At 37.9% G+C, this 22,124-nt stretch overlaps 2 protein-coding genes across 4 annotated transcripts in view; one reads left to right on the top strand and one right to left on the bottom strand.

Annotated features, from left to right (window-relative positions):
• The first annotated feature begins 1,873 nt into the window (after positions 1-1,873).
• On the top strand, positions 1,874-15,247 carry LOC143890212 (cytochrome oxidase complex assembly protein). The gene is made up of 4 exons (XM_077394806.1): positions 1,874-2,210; positions 2,458-2,592; positions 2,939-3,123; positions 14,824-15,247. Exons 1-4 carry the CDS (start codon positions 2,125-2,127, stop codon positions 14,973-14,975), a joined length of 558 nt encoding a protein of 185 aa, XP_077250921.1. The 5' UTR covers positions 1,874-2,124; the 3' UTR covers positions 14,976-15,247.
• Positions 15,248-16,505: 1,258 nt separating this feature from the next.
• Positions 16,506-22,124, bottom strand: part of LOC143890211 (protein CHROMATIN REMODELING 20-like) — a 61,824-nt gene continuing 56,205 nt past the window's right edge. For all 3 annotated transcript variants that reach the window (XM_077394802.1, XM_077394804.1, XM_077394803.1), the window contains one exon: positions 16,506-17,071. In XM_077394802.1, coding sequence (XP_077250917.1) covers positions 16,717-17,071 — 355 coding nt within the window. In that variant the 3' untranslated portion in view covers positions 16,506-16,716. The remainder of the gene's footprint in view (positions 17,072-22,124) is intronic.

The following is a 22,124-nucleotide window of genomic DNA, read 5'->3' as shown; positions in this document are numbered from 1 at the left end:
CCACTGCTCTCTTTGTGCTCAATTCTTTTTCTATTGCCTATGTCTGACTTGTCGACCCAGAGTTCCAACTCCGGAGCTCCTTAACCTTTTGTCTATGAGCGCAGGACACAAGGATTTATGGTCCAACCATCCATTCAACCTCCTGCTTCTGCCAAACCGAGGGTAGGACCCTCCATGCACTCATTGAATCCATCGCTTGGGCTCATAACAAATTAAAAGTTGCTCCTGCTACTTGATTTGAGCAGCAACATTGATTATGAAAATTGAATTTGTGAAAGTGACAAACATCATCGTAATTCTTTGGAGGCTATACCATGGAGAGCAAGGCTTAAAATATAGTGGGGGCACATTGTTTGGGTGATCAAAGCATTCGTTTGATGAGCCCTCGCATAGATAGGGTGTGCCCAAAAAATCAGCACCATAGGATCATCCTAACCCTTCTAACTGTGGAGGCAAAAAATGGACAGATTTGTGAAGGTTTATACCTACCCATTTTTACCTCCACAAATCGAAGGGTTGGGATGATCCTATGGGGCTGATTTTTTTGGCACACCCTATCTATGTGAGAGCCCACCAAATGAATGGTTTGCATCACCCAAACAATGTGACCCCTATTGTATTTTAAGCCTAGGGAGTAGAAAAGTTATCTACTCTAGGGAGTAGGAACTCTTTTGGTCCAATGCAAACGATGCCTCTCATATGCATTTCTTATATTTCTTCAATTCAAAACTTATGTGGAAAAAAAAGAGTGGTCATAATTTGAAGGTCTTTCGAATTGAGCAAGTAGAGGTGATGGGTTGTTGAATTCATTTTCTCCTTTTTGGTTAGGGAGTGATATCAGCACAACCATGTTTTAATAGTTGCACGGTCGAGCTTGTCTTTTATTTTTTTAATGGGCTTGTGAGAGCTTTTTGGGAGATGTAATAACCTTTTGACACCTTAAACAGTCAAAGACAAGATGTTTTAGTGTAAATATCAAAACATGCATGGTAGGGTTGATATCATTTTCCTTTGAGAAAAGCACGGCAAGCGGATAAAGATTGCAAACTAGTACACAGTGAGGGTAGTTTTAGACTTCAGTTCAAAACACGCACGAATCTTGAAAAAGTGGAGGTACAAAGACACTTTTACCCTTTTGACACCATTAGAACCCAACCTCAATCGCTCTCTTTGCGATCCCATTTTGAATATTTTATTATTGAGATCCTCGAGGAATGCTAGACTCGCAGGAGCCCTTGCAAAAAAACAGGGAAATGGCGCCCTCATTGGTCAAAACCAATTTAGGATGCGCAGAAAATCACGGTCATAACTGCCATAAAGCAGTTTTGACCAATGAGGGCACCCTTTCCCTTATTTTTTACAAGGGCTCCTGTCAGTCTAGCATTCCTCTTTATTATTTCTTTCTGTCTATTTCGGATAGCATTTAATACACATTGATTCCCTTCATGATCTGGCCCTCCAATGGAAACCCTACCATTAAGAACTACGGCATCGTCTCTTCCACTTGCTCTGAGTTGATTAAGATAAATAGTCAATCGGTAGATCAGAAATGGCAACGCTACTAAATATTCCGCTAGCGTTTTTTCCACTCCAACCGTTCTATCCACTAATCGCTTATCCACTAATCGCCCTAATAAAAAACAATAACGCGATTAAATATGCTGCTAGTGTTTTTCCCACCTGAGCCTTTATATCCACGAATTGAACCATAGTTTATTAAGGTACTCAAACCAGCGTTTTCCCACTCTATGAACGATATTTCTCTTATAGAGGCGAGTTACACGTTGAGTTGTAGTCTCGTGCAACAAATCCGAGGAGGCTATAAGCCTTATAAGGACTCTGATGGTGTTTGGAAGGGCAAGAGGATTTTTTTTTCCTCCACTATTTCGAGATTCCTGAGTATAGTTTGCAATTTTTATCACTCATTCTCAAGTGAGTAAATTTTTTTTACACCACAAGGGGGTGTCCCGGGGAAGAAAAGGAGCAAATATATCATCTTTCTCTGGTAGATTTCTTATTCGGAAAGTAGAAAACGATAATCCAATATCGGTGCTAAGATTCTGTTGCTGTATGTATTGAGAGAGAGAGAGAGAGAGAGAGAGAGAGAGAGAGAGAGAGAGAGAGATGTCAGGGAGAAGGTTTATTGAGATCTCAGGGAGAAGGTTTATTTCTCCCCTCTTGAAGAACTCATTAAACTCTTCCAATCTCAGGTAATCTATCAATCTCCTATTCTTCTCCTCATCTTTTTGAATATCACCCACCAGACCCCTCTCTCAAATTAAGGGTTTAGTCATAGCTACATCAGGAATATTTCTTCTGCAAAAAGAAGAAAAAAAAATTGAAAAAAAGAACAACAAAACCAATTTACAATCAATAATCTTCACAACCCATTTGTTTATTTGCTAATTGAAGTAGAACCCTAATGTTATTTCTCATGTTAAAAGTCTCTTCTTACAGTTTCTCTACTTCTGTGGAAGCCAAGAAAAAGAGGTCATTAGGTAGAAAACTCGTCTCGGTTTTGTTGTTTAGTGTGACAGGGGGGCTTGCTTTGAGTGCTCTTGATGACCTTGCCATTTATCATGGATGTACCAGGTACCTTCCTTTTCATTTTTTTCATTAATTTTAATCAAACCCATATCAGTAATCTCCCCAATTTTTTACCTCTCTCCCCATGCTACCATGTTAGATGGTTTTCCTTTACCTGTTGTAACGCTTTGATAACTCATTTGCATAAGTTTGGAGATTCTTCTTTAAGTATTCTTTCAAGTGAATATATAATTGTGAAACAAGCAATTACTCCAAAAGCTTAAGCTGTTAGAATTTGTATTATTTAATCATTTACACTTTAACAATAATCCTCGGTTAAGAGGAAGGATATTGTGTCAAAGGTGTAGAAAAATTCTCTAATTTTTATCATCATTTGTCTTACTTTCTTCAGTAAGGCTATAGAAAAAGCCAATCAGAATAAGGCAATAGTTGATGCTCTTGGCGAGCCGATTGTAAGGGGTCCATGGTACAACGCATCACTTGCTGTAGCTCATAAGAGGCATTCTGTATCTTGTACATTTCCTGTTGCTGGGACGCAAGGAACCGGTATTTTTCAGTTGAAGGCAATTCGTCAAGGTCTGTACTCAAATCTAATGTTTGGTCTATCACAATTTGCAAGCTTTACATCTTTGCTTTTTCAGCGTAAACCTCTGATCAAACTTCATTTCGTACTTCCCCACCCACATTGGAAACTTCTCATTTGAATAATTTCCAGATGCTTTTTTTAAATATTGCTCTGTGGTCAATCGCCTATCTGATCTTTAATCAGTCTTCCATGGGTGAAGCGTTCCAATCTTTTAGTCATCTCAAACAGTTTACTCTTTAGAATTTGCTACCCTTAGAGTTGTGCCATAGATGCAATATTTTGTGCTTGATGCTTTATATCATATTGTGGTTGAGTTTATCTGCATAACATCCCTTTGTTTTATGTGATCTATCATTAACATGTTACTGAAGCCATGTGTGTGGAATTACAACAGATTAAGGGAAATCCATCTATAATAAAATATTGATCTCAGTGCTCTATGGAAAGTCAAATACTATGCAGACATTTACTCAATGAATTGAAAATACAAAAGGAATTGGTATAGTTCTGACTTCTGAGGGTATTGAAGATGAAAAGAACATTGAGGGAGGGTATCAAAAATTTAGAAGTGAAATGTAGTTTTCAAAAGATTTACATGGATGTTGTTTGAAACCTTATGATTATAGCTTAGTTTCAAAACTTCCCACGTCATCGTGGACTGCCGCAAGTCTACTCCCTTTTACCTTGTCCTCATTCATGGACTGCATCAATCAAATACTCAGCCACTTCTACCGAGTACTCGACTACGGCGTCCCGTGTTGACTAGTGGGAGAGTTAGCAACCCCAATGAGAATAATGGAACATACATGTCCATCCATCTAGCTGAGTATAACTTACTGTTTGTAGAAGTTAGTTTTGATAATTCTAAGCCTCTCTACATGAAATGTAAACAGACCTAACCTCATAATGATTTTGAGTCTTTGATGACGTCCGTCACTTCAACAATTTTAAAATGTTTTTGGTGTTTAGGTCCAAAAGATTCCTTTAAGGGAGTGAGAAGAAACAAACTTTTTGAGGTTTATGGGTTACTGTGGTATGGATTGTTCCCTGCTCCTTTAGCATTCAGCATCTTTTGTTAGACACAATAGTTCAAATGCGTAGGCATCCCTAAATGACACCCCCCTGAGAGTTGAATCGTTAGGTGAGACTTGTATAAAGGTGAGCCTAGGGTTGAACCTATAGCTACCAATTACCATCAGAGGTCAAATTTAGGGAATTCACCACTTTCAACAATCCCATCCTTTGACTTTGCTGCCAAGTATGATTGAATCTGCCATTTGTTCTGTACTCGGAGTTAGAGGCAGGTGTGTTAATGGACTAAGAACCCTTCAAGCTATGTTAATCTTTTGTGTTCCATTTTCACAATGACAGAATATATAGATGAAATTATGGGGGCATGCAGGTGTTTGACTTGGCAGGTTTTTACTTTCCATTTTAATAGCTCGTATGACTTGTAAGATTTGACAGATGATTATCATAAAACAATGTAGAAAGTGGTCCCCTTTTGAAACACTTATGTCGATTTTCATCAGATAATCACTCGCATAGGGTCAATCTCGCTTCCTGCTGGTCTTTCTTGTACATGATACACACATAAAAACCAGTAAAGAAAGCGGCCAAATAATTGTTGTAATGATCCAGAACATTTCATAGAACATGTCACAATGGAAAAAGGAAAGGATGGAAATGTTATTTAATAACCAAAGAAACTGCAGGATTGCAGTAAACATCATCAGTAGTGGTACGTACTGTGGACCCCGATCCGAGAGAGGCGGGGGACGAGCCCCACACGAGTCTTAAGTCTCTTTCTAGATCATCCACGTGAATGGAGAGCTCTACCAGGGAACTCTCGAAAGAAGTGCCCCTCACAGCATGAGTGGCGATACAAAGGGAGATACCTCTCGATTCAGGGACTAGCCCAGATTCGAGGCGTACCTTAAACAAAGAAGAGTCGTCATCCAAGGAAGTGGGCCCTGGATCCCATACTATGCTCTGTTGCAACGGATAACCAGAGATATAAAAAGAAGGTTCGTGCCTGGTTACGAATTTGGAAGGTCCGAAGAGCACCTCATCTGCCCAAGTGTAAACACCTGGTCTCTTATGCCATTTATTATTAACCTCGAAGAGTTTTGGGCGAAAGTCATATGAAATGGGAACGAATATCTCCGAGAAGATGTCTATCTAATCATGCATGTCTCGGAGATGATTAATAAGCACACATAAAAGAAATGAAATAAGTGTCACCTGAGAATAACTAGGTTATGAATGTCTTACCTAATTGGTTTCTAAGTTCTGGTGTGCAAACACATGCATGCTACAGCTAAAAGTACAGGATCTGTACATGAAAGTAAGAAAACACAAACTCTATACACGACTGGACAAGACGAATCCTAAAACTCTAATGCAAGACTTGATTCGGACCAAGATGGCCGTCCATCCCAGCTGCTCTACGTATCCCTGCTTCGGGAAGAATCAGAATCACGTAGTTCGATGACCTATTCTAACTATGATGCCTAACCATCTAGAACCGCTATCCTAGACTCGATCCACTAGACTCGACTGATTTTTAAAGCTTTTTATACAATTGCTTAAGTTCATGTGAATTGTAATTTTTAGACTCTCTATATACCCTAACTAATGCAAGTTGGTTAGCCTTAAGCTAATGCAGGTGGGCCCTACATCCTATGTGTAACTAGGCTGTGCATCCTAAGGAAAATCATGGGCTGACTAAATGCTTCCTAGTCTAGCCATCGGTTTGACTAAATGTCTAACCGATCAACTTGATGCCTCCTAACTCTAAGGACACTCACACGACAGGACACACCATATCAATACAAATCAGGACAGCTTCCTAACTCTAAAACACTCCAAACAGCTAGGACAAACTCCTAACTCTAGAGGAAGATCTGTTTGAAAAAAGGTTTTGAATAATTTTTGTATTTTTGGAGAATTTGAAATGTTTATTTTTAAAGGTTTGGCTGGACTTGGGATGTGGATCCCAAGCTGCACTACGTACCCTGTTGAAAGGGATCAAGCCAACGTAGTTCGGAACAGAATTTCCTAACTACTCTAAGACTTAAGACTTTTGAGATTTTTTCAGATGTTTTTCAAGTGTTTTTGTTCTTTTTGACTCAAGAAGACAGACTCATATCATCATAAGGGTAAGACAGACTCTTGATATCCCGCAAAGGTTGGACAGCATCCTATGCTTTGCGGGGGAATTAGGCAGAATCACGACTTTACAAGGGTTGGACAGCATCCTATACCTTGCAGGAGCGGATAAAAAATCACATGATTTGATGAGAGGTTGGACATAATCCTAACCCCTATGATGATAGGACTGATTTCGGAAACTGAAAACTGACTCTCTAGCTAAGGACAGACTCCTATGCTAAAAGACTGGCTCCAAAACTAGTAACTCTAAGAGGGAGGTGCTAATGAGACAAGGCATGTCTCTTAGAAGAAAATAAGACAAAGAAGAGTGCTAGTGAGACTGGGCAAGTCTCCTAGAAGAGAGAACACTATGACCAAAGAGACAAAGCCTGTCTCAAAAAGGTTTGACTTTTCTGCTGAGACATAGCTTGTCTCCCTAAAGGTGCGACTTTCTATGAGACAAAGCATGTCTCTCTAAAGGGTGTGACGTTTTTACACAAGACATAGCTTTTCTCCTAAAAGGGTTTGATTTTTATGTTGAGACATAGCTTGTCTCCCTAAAATGATGATAACCACTCAAATAAATGAGACACAGCCTGTCTCCTAAGAAGGCTCTACATAGCTCCTTCATTGCCTTTGCAATAAATGGGTTTCTAATGTTCAAGGTTACACATCAAAAGACTGGGTAAGCTTTCTAAATGAGAGAGGAATACTATCAAGACTAAGTGAGTCCCCTAATAATGGGCTTGGGTTATCGCCTTCATCGCCCTCGGCAATGAGTGGGTTTTTACATTCTAAGATACCTGAAAGGAGGAGAGATCTCTACCTAAAGAAAGAGGGAATAAGAGGGAAGAGGGTACTACCACGACCGGGTAAGTCCCTCCAATGATGGGCTTGGGCTAACGCCTTCATCGCCTTTTGCAAAGAAAGGGCTACTAGTGTTTAAATGTCTAAGCAATTCTCTACCTAAAGAGGGAAAAAGAAGAAGAAAGAGGGTACTACCATGATATGGTGAGTCCCCCAAAGGATGGGCTTGGGCTAGCGCCTTCATCGCCGCCGATTAATTCATTTATAATGCTTTCATACTAAACGAAGTAAAAAGTTATTATAGATTCTTAAATACTATAGAAATGACACAAGACACCAAGCCCACTTTCTATTTAAAATTGTCACCATAAAGAATAACTACCAAGGCATGACCCTTATCAATTACCAAAGAAATGATCTACTATTACCAATTTTTACACAGTACACACAAACTCAACTTGACCTACTTCATCTGTTTCAGCTATCTTCTTTAAAATTATAACCTTCATCTTAATGAATACATTTTTAACATGCTAGTTCACGGAATAAGTAGACAACTGAACTACTTTCAAACGAGGCATTAGGAATTTTTTCTATCCTTGACATATGTATGCTATTGAGTTAAATATAACTACTCATTATCTTTTCTTACAAGCAGCCCTCTTATATTAGACAAAATACATATGGGGGCAATCAACACATATTATGAAATATACCAGTTTCGAGAGAATGTCAATATCACCAACGAGCACATCTATTAATAAACTAGGAAAATGTAAAAGGTAACCAAGCTCAAATACTACATAACTATCACAACACAGATTCATTAGTTATATGGAAAAAGAAAAATTGCCAAATGTATGCAACTGCTAAAATACAAATAAACAAGGAAACCATCCTCTATTCCATTGTTATGACAGTACAAAAAAGGGTGAACCAATATATAGAATAATAGAAAAATACAATATTTCACTGAACAATAAATACAATATGCAAGTCATTTTTAATGATATTCCTTAATTCAAGATGAGGTCTTATATGAAGATGATGAGAACTATCAAGTTTAGTTCTAATCTATGTTCAGGACGAGATTACTACACAACTCACCAAAACCTGCTACGACTATGCTTGGCACAAAATGATCATTCAACATGTCATACCACTTAAAAGAAAAGCATGGAAATCACACACTAGAATTACACAAGGATTACCAGGTTGAGTTCTACCCTAACAACGATTATGTTAATTCAATCAAAGGATATTTAACAGTCTAAGACATTACCTGAATTGTTGAGATGGATGGAACATCGAGTCAATTAACAAGAATTCAATCCAAACAGAGTACCTCGCCAATATTATAAGGAATCGCCGATTTCGAGATTTATCTTGTACAAGTGAGCTGATCTATTTCTCCTTCCTTTTGCTGCTGGATCTAAGATGCTGATGACACTCTTGTTGAATAAAAGGCAATTAAAGCTTGAAATTACTTGTCAAAAACAACAAACTATGAGCTCCAAACTCCTCTGTCTTCTTTCAGATAGAATATGTTCAAATTCCACTTACAATTTCTCGCTCTAGACTTGAAATCTGCAGATTAGAGCTCAAACAAACTTTTCAAAAAAAAATTGCATCTAAGAAGTTCAAACCTCTCTCAATCAATTGATATTTCACAAATTTATAGAGGAAAAAGGTTAATAAAGGTCAGATCCTGAGATTTTCAAAGGATCTAAGGTTCAAATCAAGGTTTTAAGGAAATAGATTCTGAAATTGTGAAGAAAGAATACGATGACAACAAGGAAAATGATCGGAAGTTTTGATTGATCAGTTAGAAATTAATTAGAACTTGACCGAAGACTCGCCGGAGAAGAAAGGGAGTTAGAGTTTAGAATTTTAGGGAAAATCTCAGATCTATGAATTTCAAGGTTAGAAAGGGACGAAATTTAACAGGGAATGAAGATCTGTAAAAGAAAATTGATTGGAGACTGGCCGGAGTTCCGATCGGAGATGGCCGGAGAAGAAGGCCAAGAGAAAAATATGTTTTGGTTAGGGCTCAAAATAAGGATGAAATCTTGCAGAGAAAGAGAAGTATAATGGCTTAGAGGAGTAAAAACGATCGGGATCTAGCCGGAGCCCTGGCAATCTTGCCAGAAGTGATAATCAGAGAAGAAGCTAATTAGGGTTTCAAATGAGGATTCTCTCTCTCTCTCTAATTAGAAATTAAAAATCCTAGATCCCCTTTTTGATTTCTCAGATCTAAAATTTGGAAGGGAGCTAAAAGAGATCTAAGAAATTGCCAAAAGATGAGAATGATATGGTTGATGATGGAGATAGGGGATGGACCTAGGGTTTCGAAGGTAGAAATGAAAGAACTCGATTGGATCTAAGGTTTTGAAGATGGTAAAAGCTATGGAAGGAAAGGAGCTGAAAGGGAAGGAGCTGGAAATACCAATTTATAAGGCCGAAAAGCAGTCGGAATCAATGGACTCGCTGGAGAGATCAAATCTGGAGAGTTTATTTTGCCGGCGACAAAGAATCAGCCAGCCGGAGATTAGCCGGAATGGAGGACGGATTCCGGTAACAATGAGGAAGAAGATAGCAGTGAGATGGTTGAGTTCGGCAATGGAGAAGCGAAGATGGTCGGAGGGAGTGATGATCAGAGAAGAAGATCTAAACAAGAAACCCCATTTTCCCCTCTCTCTCTCTCTCTTTCTCAGACCTGTTTTTGCGAAAAATCCCCTTTAAACGATTTTTTTTTTTTTTTCATTTTATAGGTAATATGGGGTGCTGATATTGGCACTCCAAAAAATGATGGGCGCGCGGTTGCACGAATTTTGATGGGCGCACCTTTGGATCGTGTCCTATTCGACCAATGCACGCACCGTTTCAGGATAATTCACCCCCCTTTTCTGGTTTACACTACGGCACCGTCTTAGCCCGTTCGCTAGGCAAACACGCTCGGATTTGGACGAAATTTTGCGGGGACTCAGATGAGACCCAAAGCTAGCCTAGGGTGAAGTTTGGGACCCTACCTCGTTGATTTGATGGGATTTTGCATGAAAAACGGGAGGTTTAGGGCACGGTCAAAATGGGGTGTCTACACGTACCAACACACCATCTTATAAGTCTTAAGTTCTCATAAATATGAGAAAATGACCAAGTCAGGAACAGATGTAAGACCACTTAATGTGATTGGGGAAGACCTGCAGCCCAATCACTTTAATCACAGTAACAAATTCATCAAGCAATTAGCTAACATCATACCCAAATATGATTTTAGTTTTCGAAGTGGACTGCATAAGTATCAAACTGATCCCACAATAATTCCGTCCAAATGAATCATTCATTTACACCTCTACATGTCAATAACCAAGAAGATGTCCTAATGTCCTCGTGTGGTCCGTGAGTGGGTAAATGCAACTTAGTCTAACTTTAAGAACTTTTAAAACATATGAAAAGACTTACTTATAATTAATATTTGACAGATAAGCTTGGACTGAACTCTTGACCTGATAGTTGCAAGTTGCAACAAAAATACAAAATTACACCATGCCGATATATATTAGCCCATGGAGCCTAGTGTACCTAAATTACCATAGTCACAAGGAGACACACATACATCCACAAACCAGCTCATATGCATTATAAAACAATACAAGGAAAAGCATATCTAAGTAATTATAAACCTTGACAGCTTGATACGAGTATACGACTTGGATGCGATTCATATCCATGATTGCATCATAAATGCACGACAGCCTCCCACTGTGTAAAAGAGTATTTTTCAAAAACAATCCCTTACAACAACAAGAGCAGTTTTAGCTTGAGTCAGGGAAATACAACAGGGCAATCTGGCTAGATTGAGGAAGTCCTGATTCCTAGACCCTTCTCACCATCCTTCAGCTGCTAATAAGGGGATTATTTGGCTCTGACAGAAACATGTAAATAACTGCCACAAGACTATAATTAAAGCACAAAGGCTTAAATACACAGAAGCATTTTTTTTATTTTGTTTGAATGGTGAAGAAATCTATTAAAAAAAGAAGAGGGGAAGAATCCCCATCAACCTAGGTGGTCAGTGCAAAGGAAAGCAAAAACAAACGCTACCCAACTAAACCTGAATATACAAGGAAATCGGGGAGGGAGTTGGTCAAAAAGCTCCAAACCAGTCCTATCAACTCCAGATCGAGCCAACCGATTGGTGTCATTATTGGTTGATCTCCTTACGTGCTGAAAAAGAACTGAATGCCCCTCTAAGCGCTCCTGAATTTCATTGATTACATTTGAAAACCACTATGGGTAGGGATTCCTACGATCCATTCCATCTGATTGCCCTAAGGGTGCGTTTGGATTGCCGGAATCAAGAATCGGTATCGGTATCATATTCCAATCGTATTCCAATTCTTTTTTGTGTAAGCACTGGAATTTATCTAAGGAATCAATCGTGATTCCGATTCTAACGTTTGGAACCGTCGAGACCAATGTCGGAATTGAATCAAATTTTCAATAAATATTTCAATTAATAATACTTGTTTTTTACTAAAATGTAAAACCATATACATATAAGAGATTTGACACTAGAGAACTGTAAAACCATTTTTTGAAATGGTTTTTCAATTTTTTTGAAATGGAATGGGCACTGGAGAAATGCCATTGCTAGGTTGATATAATACTCAATAGTCAATACTCTAGCATTTACCCCATCCCCTTTTTTATTTTATTTTATTACTCTTTCTAATATATAATATAATATAATATCTATATATATATGGAGATTTGCTAGGGACCATTGCAGAAGGCATTTTGCGGGCCGGTTGTTGCATTAGAGAGCAGCCACATCGGTGAATTAAACGAACAAGACAAAATTTGTTAAAAAGTGAGCTTATATGGCTGATCTCTAATATACAACAGCCCGCCCGTTAACTGCCTTTTGTGATGGTCCCTAGCCGCAAATCCCATATCCTATTTTAAATAGAGAAATCTAATATTATATTATATATATTCAACCCCATATCCTATTTTACATAGAGAAATCTAATATTATATTATATATTTCTTTTCATTTCTCTCCTATCAAGAGAACTCTAATATTATATTATATATTTCTTTTCAGTTCTCTGCCACAAGAGATACCTAATATCATAGTGTAATATTAAATTATATATTTATGTGTTGCTGTCAGTAGTATCTGACGAGAGTTACACATGGCCTCTTTTTCTTACTTTAGCCATTTTAGCATCTTCTTCCCTTTTAATACAAAATGAAAAAAACAGACGGAAGCAGGGTATTTGTTCTCGAACGAAAATAGAAGAAAATCGTGGCCTGATGGAGGGAGACGCTGTTTGTTTAGAGTCGTCGGAGGTGTTTGACCGTCTATCTTCCCCACACTAGAGCAAACCTCCCTCCAAAACATTCTAAAAGCATAACTAGAGACATTCCTAAAGCAAAGGACTTCCGTCGAAAGGATAGTTAACGAGATCAGCTTTATAAAGATCTAATAGTGGCCTCTGGAAATATTTTTAAAATCCAGGCAGTTCCTTTCTTTTCGTATAACCCAAATGGTACTTAACAACAATCTCCACAAAATTCTCCCTTTCCTCGGCCTGTCGGCCATAGGACGAAGATCCAATTATCAGAAGGGAAGACCCACAAGATACCAAATTGGACAAAGATATGGCTCCACACCTTTCGGGTTATCCTGCAATAAATGAATAAGTGATCTACAATTTCTCCCGCATCTAGACAAAGCTCACAATGTTCAACAATTAGAATTCCAATTTTGGAGGTGATCAACTGTGATAATCTTATCCAAGAGTGTCGTCCAACCAAAACACACACTCTAGGCGGAGCAGGAATCCTCCAAATTTTGTTAATTGGCGACAACGACAAGAATGGATTGAGATGAAGTTAGAAATATTTGACATTAAAATATTAAATACCCCGATGGAGTTCCAAATCTAGACCCTTTTGTCACTTCCTTCCCTCTTCCCTCTTAATGGAAATGGAATCCAGAATATTTAGAAACATGACGACCCTCTCAATCTCTTAGTTCAAAAGGTCCCATCGGAAGCTCACTTTTCATAATATCCCGTTGTTTAATTAATCAAAAGTTTCTTGAACCGTTGCTTGTAGTCATTGCAAAGAGAAAAGGGAACATATCTATTAACACCATCTCCTTCCATCATCAAGCATGTAATTTTCCAGAACTTTATGTTACAAAATACAAACAATTATCCAGGATGTTGGGTATTCCTTGAAAAGCTGGTCGATCTTCTCCAATGTTGGTCCCTTGTTCGAAAAACGCTCTGGAATGTGTCTTTCCTCGCTACTATTTGGGTGCTCTGGAAGGAAAGGAATGGCAAAGCATTCAAAGGAGTTTCTTGAAATTAGAAATTCCTTTTTATTAGAGTTTTTGCGCTCACGATTTCGTGGGTGAAGATCCTTCCTTCCTTTAGATTTGTTTCTGTATATGATCTTTGGGTTGGTTGGAGAGTGGTGTGTGGATCGGCATTCACGAGGCCAAAACTGGCTCAAGAGTGGGTTCCACCAGTCCCGAATATGGAAAAATGAATTTCGATGGCTCAAGCTTTAGCAACCCGCCGGCATTGGTGGGCTCCTAAGGAATAGTCGTGGAGAGGTTTTGTGGGCTTTTGTCAGTCTCATTGGGATCGCTGATGCAACAAAGGCGTAGGTGAAGGCAGTTCATCAAGGATTGAAATTTTTAGCTAGAGATCGGGTGGCAAATGTGCTAGTAGAAGGAGATTCTATGAATGTCATAAGGTGGCTCAAGAAATCATAAAATCCACCATGGCGGTTTGACGATCTGTTTGACGAGATGTTTGATTGGATGTCTCAGTTTTCATGGTCCTTTCATCATGTTTGCCGCTCTGCTAACCAAGTGGCTGACTGTCTTGCGCGAGAGGGAGCCTCTAAGGATGCCCTAGCTCTTTTCGATTCTCTTCTTCCCCAGCCCTTTCTTCATCTATTGTACTATTTTTGTTTTCTCGTTTCTCTTTTGTATTTTAACCACCTCTGTCGCTTTTCTCAATAAAATTGGCTATCATTAAAAAAAAACAGTTCTCCAGGATAAGCAAGGATTCATGAAATATGGTGTAAACATTGCACAAAAGTTGCATAAAAAGACGCGAATGTTTTAATTGAAAATTTCAGAATCTAATCTTAGAATGAAGGAAATTTTGAATGAAAAATTGAAAATCAGGCATAAGAGTGTTTCAAACAATAGGCAAAACTTCAAATCAAAGTGAAAACTTTAACACTTAATGAAAGAAAGGAAATGGATCTAGTTCCATCTTTTTAACCACATCTACTACGAAAAGAGAGTAGATGGTGAGTTTTTTTAATATAGACCTTAAACTAATGCAAATCTGGTGAAAGTCTTGCAGAACCCTTTTTCTTTTCTGTTCTTTTCTTTCTTTTTCTTTTTTTTTTTCTTTTTTTCTTTTTGCGTTGGTTAAGTGTTCGTTATATGGATTGGTGGCCCATTGGGTTTGGTGATGCAATGTCTGTTACTTAAAACACATGCGACCTCTATGAGAAGAAAGAAAGAAAACGATATTGCAGCAGGGAGTTTGCATCTGCATACTGCACTACAAGAAAAAGAACATTATTAAGCTTGAGCATTAAATTTTATTTATTTTTAAATCATACATTGAGATACAGTTCACACTAATTGCTTAATTTCATCTACTGATCAGTAGGTTTCTGTGCTGTAGATAACTCATGGCTTTCATTTTTGCGATACCAAGACTGGGAAATCCTAGTTATGGAAGCTCTTGTCCATGCTCCTGGAAACGAAGAGAAGCAGCAGACATTCAGGATAAATCTCATGGACAATAACTACCCTCCAGATTGCAAAGCCTGCTAATCTCAAGAGTCAGTGACCCCAGAAAAAAGCTGAATTACCCAACATCGTAGGCGGGAAATTGTTTTTATTTCTCTAATTTTTCTCAAATATTAAATTAGTTCATGCATGAATAATTTTGTAGAATGGCACCATGAGTGAGGAGTACCATTCAGGCTTTATACAGTGTGCTTTATTGTTTTGTAGTAGCTAGACTTTGCCAAGCATATATCCTTGACTTTTTTGAAGTTACAGAATCATAAAAAGATGGAATTGGGTGTTGGGGAGTGGTCTAATATGCCTTGCTTTCAATACATTACTTTCTTAACAATGACTATAAACAGGGATTCATTCTGCTTCTTTTTGAAAAGAGACTGATAGTTAGCAAGGGATCGTTCTCGAAACATGTCGTCCTGCAATGTCTTTCCCTTTTCTACTCCCCTGTGGTAGCTTTCTCAGAGGGGCTCTAAAGCTTCTTGAATCGTTTTATATGGAAGAGCTTATGAATGAGTGCTTACATTGATGCTTGACAATGGCAGATGCTTTCCATTATAAAAGAAGAAAGCAAGTTAATGATAGGGAAATGATAAATTTCGCCCCTTTTCTTTACATGGAACAGCCAACTCCAGTGTACGTGGCAATCAAGGCCATTGAGTTCTTCCCTCGTGAAGTAATTTCAGCCCATCCGCGGTCATAGATACACAAGAGGTGGCTGTCTCAAGTAACAAAAGGGGTGGTTGTACCCCCTTTAGGATAATTTGCACCACTTTCACGTTAAAAAGCATTAAAGTTTGTGACATAACCTCCTTTGAAGGGGGGAATTATCCTTCCGGGGGTGCGAATTTGTCATTACCCGCAGTTAATTCTATATATTAAGAGCAAAACATACAAAGTGCAGCTAGACAACTAGAAAAAAGAACAGGGCATATTGTTTGTTCCACACGACTAAATAAGTACATTCAACCCCAAAGTTAGCTAACTTATCAGCTCTATGGTTTCCTTCACGATACGCATATGGGAAATGGTAAAAGTGATATGCATATGTGACATGGTAAAGTCCAAGAACTCAGATAAACCATTCCTCATATCACAAAAGATGCTCTCAAGGGGACGACTCATTTTTCGCCTGGCTGGAAATTTTTTGAAGGGAGTTGTGTTTGAACTTGCAGAATCTCCTAGTTCCCTGCATGCCCTTTCTAACTATGGTTAGTATTTGTTTCCACGCTGTTTGCAGAGGCTTTTGATGTCACAAGTTTCTCATTTGATTTTTCTTTCAGAGAAGAGTCGATGAATACCAGCTATTTACAACAATAAAATCATCTGTTAGTTGTATTTCCAATTGTCAATCATGATAATTAACTTCAAATTAACTATAATTAATTCTTAATCTTCTTAAGAGGCATTTGGTTACAGCATTTGTTTTTCAGTGAAAAACATTCTGCAAAATACTTATTTTACACCATTTGATAGTACATTTCCAACGGAATCCATATTCAAGGGTGCTGAATTTGACATGAAATTCAATAAAATGAACAAAAAAGGAAGGAAAGAGTATAAAACAAACAAAAAGCTCGTATAACAAAATGCCCATTTGTGATTTTTTTGTGTATAATGAACAAAAAGCTCGTATAACAAAAGCCAAGAGCATATAACGAACAAAAAGCTCGTATAACAAAATGCCCATTTGTGATTTTTTGTGTATAATTTACAGACCCTACAAAATACATACATTAAATACATGTATGAACAGGTAGGCCATAAAGCCTCATCCCTCCATCCCATCCTTGTTTTCCCAGCTGATTTCCAGTGTGCATTCTCCGCAGATCGTGCTGGACCCTTGTTTGGTCCCCTGGCTTCTCAGCGTCAGCATGTGTGCGAGATTTGTGCACTTTCGCTGAACCAAACAATTCCTCAAACTGCTCTTGGTTAGTCTCAAACTGTTCTCCATTATGGGAGCTGTTGTCATAGGTTTTGAATCATCCAAAGACACTCTTTGTACTTCCTCCCACTCTAATGACCTCTGGAATACTTCCCACGCCATGTCTTGCTCCTCTTTCGATAGCCTCTCCTCTTCATTCTCTTGCAAAAGTGTCTCGTGCTCATGGTAATTTGCAATCCAACTGTGGACAGCATAATAGAACAAAAGCTTAAACCTGAATCTTCTCATATCATAAGAAAAGTTGGATATGATTCATCATACGCACAGTGATTTTTCTCGGATCATATGCGAAGTTGAATGCATGGCGGCCATAAAAAAGAAAAGTTGTATGCATGGTTTTAAATTTCGACCGAAATTCGAAAATTTGGAAATTTCAGTATTTCGGCAGAAATTTAGGTTTCAGCTATGTCCGAGACCGAAACCAAAATTTAAACCTTGGTTGTATGTGATCCATTCAGCAATCACACAACAAGCTCTATCAACAACTTAATATGTTCTATACATATGCTTTTCTTGCATAATTTTTTTTGAAAGTTGACATATTTCATTGATGTTTGGAATAACATTGAGGACCAGGAGTCCTGTCCTGCATTACAAAATATCAAAGAGAGCTGGATCGGACATACCCGGGACCAAGAAATAATAAAACATCAGAACAAAGCAAAATACAGTAACATTTTTTCTCTTTTCTTCTTCATGCCATTGCCCACAAAACTTTTAAGGCTCAAAATGCGTCTCTATCCCCTCAGACCTCTCTGCAAGCTAAACCCCATTAATTGTTAGCATAACAAACACCCGGTCTCCAAAACACTGATGTAATCACCGCACCCCAAGAGATAAGTTAGCAACGCAAGAAGATGCCGTCTAAAATCCAGTCCAAGCGAAAGACGTAGTCTCTCAAGCCAAAACTTGTGAAAATTGTAGTCATCTGGATACAGACAAGTTTTAGTATCTTTGCTATGTAATTGTGGCCGCTCTACCCTACATAATCACAAAAAACGATAAGCATTCTCCAAAAAAAAAAACACACTTCCCCAACCTTACACTTCTAACAGCCTCCAGACACACTTCGAAAGAATATCATCTCAACGTTCTGATCACAAGAAAAATTACTAAGGAAGGATTACACCCTAAGCGAAAGACCCTGCAGTCTCTCAAGCCCAGGGGGATCAACTTCCCGGCAATTGTTTAAATTTTCCGCTATTTTGCACCTTCAGAACACTCAGATCCATCTTCTCCCCCTCTTTTTTTCCCCCTTCCCTATAAACCCTCTAAACATCTTCTGAAGAATTAGGAAAACTCACCAACTATTTACAGGGGTCGGATGGCCCTTCCTTTAGGGGTTTACAACCCTCAGCCCCCAGAACTTCAACCTGCTTCCCCGATTCGCGCAAGTCTCCCTTTTTCCCTTCAAATCTCTTATCTCCATTGACAAAAACATATTTTTTGTTGCTTCTAGGTCATCATCAAAACTTATCCCAACCACGTTTCCTATAGCTAACATCTCATCAAATTCTTCAGAAGGAAGAACATCATTTTCTTCTGTCCCCAGAACTTCAACCTGCTTTTCTTGCATCATTAAAATGACAAGAGATAAGCAGTAAGAATTGCAGTATACGATCAAAACAGATCATTAAAATTGGTATGAAATCTCTATATAGCTGCAATGTGTTTCATTTTGGAAACTGCATATGGGTTTGTTGAGTGAGAATGGCTATAAAGCCACTTTACTATTTTCAGATCCTAAGGAGGGTGGGGGCAAGCATGTGCAATCAAGATCATTGATCTTGTGGAACATCATGAGGAGGCTCACATGGTCTTGGTCCAACACTGAACTGATCTCTCATGTACAAGATAAACGGTTTAGCTTTTCTTGGCAGAACCCTAAACGAGTCCTGATGGATCTAGGGCCTAGGACAATCCAATCAAGGAGTTTCTCAACAGCATTTGACTTACAGTTGCCATTTGGATCAATGGATCTGATCACATAAATGAGGCAAACCTGGGGCTAAAGAAATGCCTTTTAGGAAGGAGCATAAAAGTGGCTTTCTTTTTAACATTCTTCTTGTTAATTAAGAGTAATAAAGGGTGGCCCAGTGCACGAGGCTCCCGCCATTGCGGGGTCTGGGGATGGCTAGATGTACGCAGCCTTATCCCTGCTTTGGGAAAACCCCCGAAACAGGGTAATAAGGTATCCAGAAACTAACCTTTTACTTAAACGTTGGGAAAACATCCGATTATCAACTGCTAAATAATATTATGTCCAAAATGTCCATGAACTCGGGTGAAACCATGATTTTGTCAATATGACCAGACTGGAAAAAAAACAAAACAAAGAAAAGAACCATGCATAATGAAAAGATAAATTACAAGGGGTAAAAAATTAAGTGTAGAATACTTGTCAACGAAAGACAATAAGAAGAGTAGATCAAAAGAAACACACTTAAATTCAAAGAGTGGATTTTGTCAACAAAAGAACACAACGGTCGCCATCAATAAAAACCAAGTTCAAAGGATGTTCATATTCAGCATCATTGATTCAATAGAAGTATAGAACTATAGATGCCATCATGGAGTTTTTTCAATGCAAGGCCCGTGAATTGGAGGGAGGCAGGTTGCACTCACATGTGCCACGAGTACAGTGGTGTGAGCACCTTATCGTATTGGCTTCATCAAGCATCATTTGATTAGCATCCAGCTTCCATAATATGCAACCAAAAAAATAATATGGACACTGGATATAATATATATATTTTTTGAATGATAGCAAATTTATTTATAAAAAGGGAGATCGAGATGTTCAATACAAAAAATGGAAGCATGACATATATTATACTGGATATAATATAGGGCGATGATAAATTCGCACCCCTTTAAAGGAGGGTATGTCGCTTTTTAAAGTAAATTCACATTAAAGGGGTGCGAATTATCCTACAGTGGGTGTGAATTTATCATTGCCCATAATATATATATATATATATATATATATATATATATATATATATATATATATATATATATATATATTATACTGGATATAATATATTTTATTCCGCCATATAATACAACATAATCTAACAAGCATGACAAAGTAATACGGGAGCTGATATTGGCACTCCCTTGTTTTGGCAGCATACACTTCTCCATTAACTGGTGCTCATTGCAAACTGAAGAAGCCAATGAGAAATGCTAAAATACGAGATGCGTGTATATTAACCGATCAAGGTGGTGAATATCAAATGAAGCAGAAACTCGTGCTTTATTATAGGGGTTGAGGTCGTTTGCAAAGCATGGTAGTGGTCGATTAATTAATGAAGGAGACTCGTCAAATGTTATATCTTGGGCTTCTAACAAGGCCATAGGTCTTTGGGTGTTAGCAGATATTGTGGCGGAAATTAGGAACCTTGTGGCCTTGGTATTGCTGAAATTTCAGCATATGCGCAGGTCTGCTAATGAGGAAGCTAACAAATTAGCAAAAGATGGGGCAGATAGAGAAAAGCTGATCATAGTCTAGGAGAACCATGAACTACAAACTGGAGACGAGAGAAGAATAGGGGTTCAAGCCTTATTCTCTTGATTATTGGTCATTGATCTTGCTTTCAGGGTGATGTAAAGGATATTATTCTAGTGGGACATCTTGTCCCGTTGATGTAATAGTCCTTACAGTATAAAAAAAAAGTTATCTTTCAAAAAAAAAAAAACTCCCTTTAATGTTTTTTTTTTGAAGATGTACTCCCTATTACATAATATATTAATTATGTATTTTGAAAATAATATAGTACATACAGACTACAAAATAGAAAACATTGGCATATGTTTCCATATTTATATAGTATAAGTATGAACATGTTCCAAACAATATCATATTGTTTTTCTTTTTTTTCATTTTAAATAATTCTTTTATTCAATTATATATATATATATATATATATATATATATATATATGTAATATGAATATAATGTCAAAAACCATAACATGACGTTAGGTAAAAAGACACTAATACCAATCACTTAAGTACCCTACTTTATCATAAAAAGATACCCTTTCATTTCCAACAAGAATAACCTTTAAATAAGAGAAAAACCTAAATAAATTTAAATAAAAAATAAGTCCCTTCTAATGCTATTCAAGGGTCACGAACCCTTAGGTGGGCCATGGCTCACTCATGCATCATTTAAAAATTATATTGATACAATTAATGCACTGCACATCAAACCTTACCATGAGCTTATCCATAGATCCCTAAAATACTTTAAACCCCTGATATATTACTTCTAGTCACCAGGTTAAATTTCTGAGCGAATCAAGATTTGATCTGAAGGTGAAACTTTCACAAGTTCATTAGAAATCTTCACATTTAGAGATTAATATCCAGATAATTCACATGGACTATTGGGGTACCAACACATCATCACGTAAATCCTAAGTTCTCATAAATTTGAGAAAACGACAACTCAACTCTACTCAACTCAACTCAACTAAGCCTTTGTCCCAAACAAGTTGGGGTTGGCTAATGGATCCTTTAGAAAATTTTCATGAAGAAGGTGAAAGAATCTACCATGCTCAAATTGACCAAGTCTAATCCTGACACTAGTTGGGTTCGTCTACATGGATCATTTTCTTCCATTCTCTCCTATCCAAGGTCATGTTCTCTGTTATGTTGCTAGCCATCAAGTCTTTCCTCACCATTTCTACCCAAGTTGTTTTCGATCTGCCCCTACCTCTTTTTACTTCATCAACTTGGCACGAGTCACTTCTTCTCACTGTCAGGAATAAATTTACCAGTTAATGTAATTGAGGAAGACCTGCAACTCAATCACTTTAATCACAACAACAAATTCATCAAGCAATAAGCTAACATCACGGCCATAATATGATTTTAGTTTTAGAAGTGGACTGCATAAATATCGAACTAATCCCACAATAATTTTGTCACGTGAATTTTAAACTCGCCTTTTTTAAAACAAAACCAAATACCCTTAGTTTTCTACCGATTTACAAGCTATGCCCCCTACTTTTAAGTATCAAAACAACCCAAAACCCCTTCAAATTTACAAACCCTTGCCACTCTACCCTAAATACGAATTTTCTCATATCCCAAACTCATTTCTCCTCCAAAATGGAAAACCAGCCCCATTCATTCCCATTTCTCCACGCAAAATCTTCCTTAAAAGAGCCAAATCCCCTCAAAATTTCATATCTTTGCCTTTAGAATCCCATTTCACAAAAAAT

The sequence above is a fragment of the Tasmannia lanceolata genome, unplaced genomic scaffold (genome assembly GCF_043159265.1).
Source record: "Tasmannia lanceolata isolate RefF3 unplaced genomic scaffold, GAP_Taslan_0.1 ptg000013l, whole genome shotgun sequence".
Classification (NCBI taxonomy): Eukaryota; Viridiplantae; Streptophyta; class Magnoliopsida; order Canellales; family Winteraceae; genus Tasmannia; species Tasmannia lanceolata.
Note: the sequence above shows the minus strand (reverse complement) of the source record. Positions and strands in the feature narration are given on the sequence as shown.

Bases quoted from the DNA above. Each gene is read 5' to 3' on its own strand.
- LOC143890212 (XM_077394806.1), top strand. From the start codon at position 2,125: ATGTCAGGGAGAAGGTTTATTGAGATCTCAGGGAGAAGGTTTATTTCT. The intron at 2,593-2,938 runs GTACCTTCCTTT...TACTTTCTTCAG, and splicing joins ATTTATCATGGATGTACCAG to TAAGGCTATAGAAAAAGCCA. The intron at 3,124-14,823 runs GTCTGTACTCAA...TCTGTGCTGTAG, and splicing joins GTTGAAGGCAATTCGTCAAG to ATAACTCATGGCTTTCATTT.